This window comes from Dipodomys ordii, unplaced genomic scaffold (assembly GCF_000151885.1).
Source record: "Dipodomys ordii isolate 6190 unplaced genomic scaffold, Dord_2.0 Scaffold209, whole genome shotgun sequence".
NCBI classification, from domain to species: domain Eukaryota; kingdom Metazoa; phylum Chordata; class Mammalia; order Rodentia; family Heteromyidae; genus Dipodomys; species Dipodomys ordii.
Window position 1 is genome coordinate 711,321 of NW_012267425.1, and position 7,771 is coordinate 719,091.

Below are 7,771 nucleotides of genomic sequence, written 5' to 3' on the forward strand. Positions count from 1 at the left end.
TCATTGATTGTGGCTTGCCAAGAGTCTCCTGAGGGCACCCTTGACTTCCTTGTTTCTAAGACTGTAGATCATAGGGTAGAGCATAGGAGTTACGTTGGTGTAGATTAAGGACACAATTTTGTCCTGTTCTGGGGTGTAGCAGGACTTGGGACGTATGTAAATGAATATTGCACAGCCATAATGCAGAACAGAGACAAGAAGATGGCCAGCACAGGTGGAAAAGGCCTTGCTCCTGCCCTCTGCAGAGCGGATTTTGAGGATAGCAGTGATAATGAATCCATAGGAAAAGAGGATCAGCAAAAAGGGAATCAACAGGATGAGCATGCAAACAAGGAAAACGGCAATCTCATTGGCCCGCGTGTCTGAGCAGGCCAAATACAGCACAGCAGGGATGTCACAGAAGAAGTGGTTTATCACATGGGACTGACAAAAGGGCAAGAGGAATATCAGTGTGGTGAGGGTGAGGGACAATGCAAAGCCACTGACACAGGCCACACCCAACATCTGCAGGCAGAAGATCCTGGTGATGAGGAGGGTGTAGCGCAGGGGGTTGCAGATGGCCACGAAGCGGTCGTAGGCCATTGCAGTTAGGAGGAAACACTCTGCCCCACCCAAGGCAATGAAGAGATGCATTTGCAGGGCACAGCCCACGAACGGCATCTTCTGGTTCCTGGACAGAAAATTAGCCAACATGTTGGGGACAATGACTAATATGTAGCAAATTTCAATGATGGACAGGTTCCGGAGGAAGAAATACATGGGGGTCTGGAGGCAGCTGTCAATGAGGGTGATGAGCACAATCGTCGTGTGCCCCGCTAGAGTGATGAGATGCATGACTAGAAAGAGTCCAAAAAAGAAGATCTGTAGCTCAGCCAGGTCCCCAAAACCCAAGATAATAAACTCAAAGCTTAAGGTGTGGTTTCTTATCCAAGGGCCCATCCTATATTTTCTTTTAAGAGCTCCTGAGCAGAAAAGACCTTTTTCTGGGTCATGTTTCTCTTCTCCCATCAGTGCTGCAGAGATATAGGGATCGTTTTTCTTGTATTGGCCCTAAACCTTGAAACCACTGAAAAAACACAAAAAATAAAAAGAAGTGAAAATTCATATTCCTTCCCCCACACTCTCCAGAGAGAGTCATTCTTAACACATTTGGCCTGATGGGGCAGGAAAATCGTAAATCTGAGGCCAGTCTTTACTACATAGTGAGTTCCAGTCCATCCTTTGCTACAGAGAGACTCTGTCTCAAAACACACACACACACACACACACACACACACACACACACACATTAAAATACATCACACATATTCACACATTAAAATATTAAATGGGATCATAGCATACAAGCTGATTACCCTAATTGTAGTAATGTGTCCCTTAATCATATGTCTGGGAGAGATTTTCAGTCAGCTCATATAAGTTTATTTTATTCTTTTTCACTACAGTTTTGTTTAGTATGGACACATTACAATTTAATTAATTATAATTTATTAATATTAGTAACACAAAATGGCAATATGTAAATAAAACATAGTAAAATAAATTCCATCAATTTCTTGTTACTTTGATGTTTAAGTGGTTTGCCATTCTCTTTTATTATACTCCATGCTACAAAAGTACATCTCAGGGTAGAGCACAGAGCAGTAATCAAGCTGGAAGGCTGCTAGAGTGTCCTCTCCTGTTCTTTTTTCATGCCCCCACACACCTGTACAGAAGAAGTGTAGCATTACCTGAGAAGGCTAGATGGATGCCTGAATCAGAAACTTGGGGAGTAGCTTTATCAGATAGTCTACTGTCGCCAGGTACTGTTCGAGAACCCAAAATGTATGAAGAGCCCATGTTCAAGGCGGCATTGGAGGAGGTGAGTGGCTTATATCCAACAGAACATCTTCACAGAACCCAAACAGTGGCTCTCCAGCCAGTCTGGACCATAGGGAACAGTCCTCACAGTGTTGCTAATGGCTCTGTTGAAGGGTGTGTCATTAAAGGAGTTGCTTACAGACTGTAACTTGCTTTAAATAGTGGCAGAAACAGGACCCAGTCCTCAGAGAGGTCAGGAAGAAAGTCATCCCAGGATGTACCCAAGGGGAATGCCTTCCCCAGGTCACAGAGCTAAGCTCAAACTCCAATGGCTATTGTTTTCTTTTATGATGTTAAGGCAGATCTGCCAACACTATGTAATTACCTCTGTATGAATGGACTTCCCGCTGATTCGAGCAGCAAAACTCACATGTTCGGTTCAGGTTAAATCTAATGATCACACCCTGCTGGGAAGAGGTTAAAGGTGGGCAATGGGCATGTGAGATGCCCCTGCCTCCATCCCACTCACATTTTGTGGTTCTGAGCAATAACTAGAATGACTAGAATGGAGCAGGGGGTTCCCAGGGCTTCCCTTTTGAATCTGCAAACTCAAGTTCAACAAAATAGCTTACTTTATTGAATGATGTAGTAAATAACCTTGAGGATGGTACTACTCATCTATTTAACCTGTCTAATAATCAGGAGAAACTATTGTTAGATCTTGGAAGCTTTCACCCTTTGGAGGAGCAGCACAGTTCAGACTTCTAGGCATCAGCAAGGAGAAAGAAACATGGACCTAAACCTATGTGAACTTCGTTTCACACACAATCCTCTTGAATAATTCCAGTAGTTTCTGCCTCTGCCTGCACTGTCAGAGGCGCTGACAATTTTGCAAGGTGGGCACAAGTACTTTTCTGGTTACTCTACTGCCATTTTCCTCATTCCTCTCTCTTCCCTTGGCCACAGTTCCTAAAACTAAATGTCTTTGTACTTTAGTAAAGACAAAAGCAATGGGAGCTTTAGTGTTCTAGGCGCATGTGGAACAAGTTTTGGGGAAAGTCCCATGATGTAATCTTGCCCTGTATGTGAGAATTACAGGGGCTGGTTACAAAATCATTGAGTCTTCCTAAAATAAGCCAGCAGACGGCAGAAACCTACAGGAGCCCGAAGAGTTCTTGCCTAGAAGCTGAGAGCATGTGCTCATAAAGAGTGGGACACTCTCGCAATGGGTCACTTTAGTAGCTGCTGGTACTACTTCAATGTGAATACCTCAACAAGGGGCTCAAAGTGGAGAGTAGAAAGGAAGAGTCTTCAAATGTAAACTTAGATTAGTCATGTGACCCCTGACTGAACCTGGCCCATGCCAACAACCCTCTCCTGTGATCTCTTTGAATGGTTACTGCTATAATAAAGTGTTTACACACACACACACACACATATACATATACATATATAATATACTTAGCCCTTTGGAAAAAAGGCAATTCAATGAGAATTGCTGCTTTTGCAAAATCCTAAATGTTTTGAAGCAGTGCGAGTGAGGCATATAAATAACTTCACTGCCGAAGCACAGAATGAACAACATCCATTCCTATGGATAATGGTTATAGTTAATAGAACCCTGACCCCCACAAATGATCTAGAATCTGTAACTAACACTGAGCATAGGGGAGGTTTGAGAGAATGTACACAGATTTCAATTTCTTTCAAGTCGACCTCACAAGATCAAAACACTGGTTTAGTGATTCTCTAATTTTTGAACTTGAACTCGCAAGGAACATTTGAGTTTTACTTTGTCTCCGTAGGAAATTCCTTGTGGAAGTGAATTCATATTTGGGACATGCTATAGGTTGGACTGTTATTATTAGAGCACCTAACGGCTGTCATGTGATCTTTCTGCAGCACCTCTCATGAATACTTCAGGCAATAGTGGTTAGGAATCACTTAGGATGATAAAGGGTAAAGTTGTGGCTGCAAATATACCATTGATTTAAATAGTTAAGTTCAATGGGTCAAGAGGCACAAGAAAACCTATGAAATGTTATATGTGTGGTCTGGAGTACCTCTTCTCTTCCTAGTTTCCTCTAGGAAGCAGATGTTCCATGGAGATGTGATTAAATATGCAGTTGATTCACATTTCTTGGTCGGGTGGTTAATTTGTCAAAAGTTTTGAGTATGGAGGCATTGGTTTCTTTTTCTTTCCATTTCTACTTGGCTCAACAGAAGTCAGCAGTATTACAGATATGACTTTATATCATACACTCCACATATCCTTCCAATAAGTAGTTTCAGGCCTAGAACAGGGGGCATGTAAGGAATTGACAAGTTCACTTGGCTCCTGCAACAAGCTGTACCCACGAACCAGCCACACTCTATAAAGCTAGTTTTGTTTCTCCATATGTTGACATGTTTGTGGTATATCTCAATTGGTTCAGAACTCATTGCCAGGCATGAGGTGTGCCTTGCTATGAAGGAAGATGCGCAGTTTACTCTGGCAAGCAGAAGTACATGCTAAGAAATGAAAAAGTATTCTTGTATTTGGTGCACTCCAATTACTAAACAATTTGCAAAGCATTGAAACTGAGAGTTTTGAGGAATAAGTAGGAAAGGGCCTATACTAATAACCTTATCTTGTCTATGTTTGCTGACTGTTTCCCAACAATGGGCATATTCGCAGGGTCATATTCACAGGAGCTATTCAGATCTTCTGAGATGAGACACAATTCAATGCACCATATCCCAGAAGGATGAGACGAGTTCCACTCTTTCCAGAAGTCCAAAAGAATCTCTAAAACAGCCATTCTTGTGCAAATGTCCTGTGCTGCTCACATTCAACTAAGTATTTTAACTCACAAAGTAGAACCACAGAGTCTAAATTTGTTCTGTCTCTCTTAACCCTATCTGAAAAACTAGAACACATAGTGTCCGATGGAAACCCTCTCAACTCCCAATGTAAGTAGGCACAATTCTTCTTCTGTAAGGTTCGGTAAGAACATAGGACTCAGTTGGTCAAAAGTAGCACAAACCAATTCCAACTAGCACAGTAAACCTTTGTAACATATGAATATTAAGTTGGGGACAGTGATTGAACCCTTGATACCCAAGACAGGACTTGTGTTGGGATCGACTAAGACACCATCAGGACTTCATTCTTTCCTTCATCACTGTGGATCTGTTGAATTATTCCTTTTCTCTGAAGACAAGTTTCTTCTACATCTTTTTTTTTGCAGTATCAGGGTTCAAACTCAGGGCCTTGCATTTGCTAGATAGATGCTTTATCACTGAGCCACTCCTCCAGCACTATTTTTATTTTTAATACTGAATTTTCTATTTTTAATACTGGAAAGCATGGCCAGTAACTCTCAGATTTAAAGGTGACAGTTCATGTGTGGAATACTCAGAAAACTCTCCTATTATAAAAGATCCTTTGGACTCTGTGTCTCTAACAGTCACTAAAAGTTAGAAAACCCTTCTGCAATTGGCCAGGCAGTTCTGGACAATGAGAAAGTTAGGAAGAAATGTTGGAAATACAGTTTCCAGAATGTTCATACAAAGTACAAGCTCATGGAGCTCAAGATGTAACAGTCAATGGAGACTTTGGGAAGGTGGGTGTTATTACCATAATGAGCCGATAAAAAGAAATCTGCCTCGTTGCCAACATACCCTCAAGGCAAGTCACATCCTAGGCCATCAAAAAAAGAGACACTAGAAAGGAAGAACATGGCATGGAAAATCAACCTATGAGTAAGGAAATGACCTACTAAAGGTTCACTGGTAAATACATAAAATGTCTTCTCCATGAACTTCTGTGTTTCTCTCTACCCTCTGTGCTCTCAGTTCTGGAATGGGTATTCGAGTTATGTGGAATCTGGGCCCCTAGTTCCCTAAGAGTTTCATAATTCACATGCATCTCTGGAGCATGGAGTATAAGACTGACATAGCAGCTCAGTAAGCCTCTCTCCCTTTACATTAGTAAAGGGAGAGCAGATTACCTAGTCATTTCCCAATATTGTTCCTGGTTTGCACATTTTAAATTGCTGTCCATTTGTCTGATCTGTTGAGAAAGAAGTTAGCTCTGATCAGTTTGTTACAAACAAGACAGAGACAGAAAGATGAGGAATAAAGTGATTAGAGATACTGATCTCACTCCCATTCAATCCTCAGAGGATTGAACCAAACAGATATGCAGCTCTATAGTAAGGTAAGGTGGTATGAGAAAATGCTAGAATTTGACAATACAGTTATGTATAAACCAGGTAAAGCTACAAAGTACTATATATTAGAACTGTAAGAGAAGCAGTCTTAGCACAGAGCATTCAGTGATGAAGTAGCAAGAGGAAAGAGACAATCTTGGCAATCTCCACAAAGAATCCATCACATACCAAACGCTCAGTCTAAGTACGCTTGGGATCTGGATACTGAGCTGCCACTGGACAAGAGGAACCTGAACTTGCTTGCATATTCATAAGGTACCATTACTGGGAGCCATCTTCAGAAGGGTCGTATTATCTGAACTTAATGTGTGGGTTCTCAGAAGCCTCTGTGTTTTTATATCTCTGAGACTCAACAAGCCTCTTCTCTTGTTTCGCTCAGAATGTAGCCTCCCTAAGACACAGTGTGGACCTATGGAAGTCACTGCGACTTTGACACAGTTCATAGAGAAATCTTTGTGATGATAGAAAGCATGTTCTGTGGCTGTGGCTAATTAATCACCTGATTCCTAGAGCTTGTCCCCAAAGTTGCACCAGTACAGACTGTGTTGATTTGAACTCAAGGCCTCCTGCTTGCTTGGCAAATGCTTTCTTTACCTGCCTGAGTTATGCCTCCAGCCCTTTTTACACTGGTTATTTGGGGATAGCATCTCATCAGTGGTTCATGCCTATAATCCTAGGTATTCAGGAAGCTGAGATATGAGGATTGCAGTTCAAATCCAGCACAGAGGCAAGGAATTCTGTGAGACTCTTATCCTTGATTAACCACCAAAAAAGCCAGAAGTGGAGCTGTGGCTCAACTGGTATTAGTCTTGAGAACAAAAGCTCAGAGGCAGTGCCTAGACCCTGAGTTTAAGCCCCAAGACCAGGACACACACAGAGAGAGACAGAGGGAGAGAGAGAAGGGATTTCATGTGTATACCTGGACTAGCTTCAAACAGTAATCTTCCTAATCTCAGCCTCTGAAATAGCTAGAATTATAGGCATAAAAATTGGTGTTCAGGTATTCTGCTAGGCTTCTGGGACAGAGCTCAAGGTTGCCCAGCTGTGCTTGTGGTGAAAGCCTAGGCCTTGGGATAGGGATGAGACATACTCCCAGTGGAGGCAGGGGAGCCATGGCCAGTACAGTGGTAGCAGTTGGGCTGACCATTGCTGCTGCAGGATTTTCGGGCCGTTATGTTTTACAAGCCATGAAACATATGGAGCCTCAAGTAAAACTAGTTTTCAATGCCTTCACTAGTGGCTACTACAGAGGTGGATTTGAACCCGAAATGACAAAACAGGAAGCAGCGTTAAAACTAGGTGGAAGCCCTTCTGCTAATAAAGGAAAGATAAGAGATGCTCATCAACAAATTATGCTCATAAATCACCCAAAGGAGGATCTCCTTACATAGCAGCCAAAATCAATGAAGCTAAAGATTTACTAGAAGGTCAAGCTAAAAAATGAAGTAAATGTATGATGAATTTTAAGTTCGTATAAATTTATGAGTACCAACTTTTTATAATAAAATGCTCTGAATATAAAGTTATTAGAAGTAAAAAAAATTGGTGTTCATCCAAAAGACAGTTGGTGGGATTTTTTTTCATGGTACTAGAGTTTGAACTCAGAACCTTATGGTTGTTAAGCTAGCACTCTACCGCTTGAGCCATACCTTCAGCATTGCTTTTTACTGCTTATTTTGGAGATGAAATTCTAGTGAACGTTTTTGCATGAGGCAGCCTTGAACAATGAGCACCAGATCTCAGTCTACTCAGAAGCT

At 41.7% G+C, this 7,771-nt stretch overlaps 1 protein-coding gene and 1 pseudogene across 1 annotated transcript; one reads left to right on the forward strand and one right to left on the reverse strand.

Annotated features, from left to right (window-relative positions):
- On the reverse strand, window positions 1-834 carry LOC106000149 (olfactory receptor 10Q1-like). The gene has a single exon (XM_013035361.1). It carries the CDS (start codon window positions 832-834, stop codon window positions 1-3), a length of 834 nt encoding a protein of 277 aa, XP_012890815.1.
- Window positions 835-7,126: 6,292 nt separating this feature from the next.
- LOC106000137 lies at window positions 7,127-7,518 on the forward strand (annotated as a pseudogene).
- The last annotated feature ends 253 nt before the right edge of the window (window positions 7,519-7,771 follow it).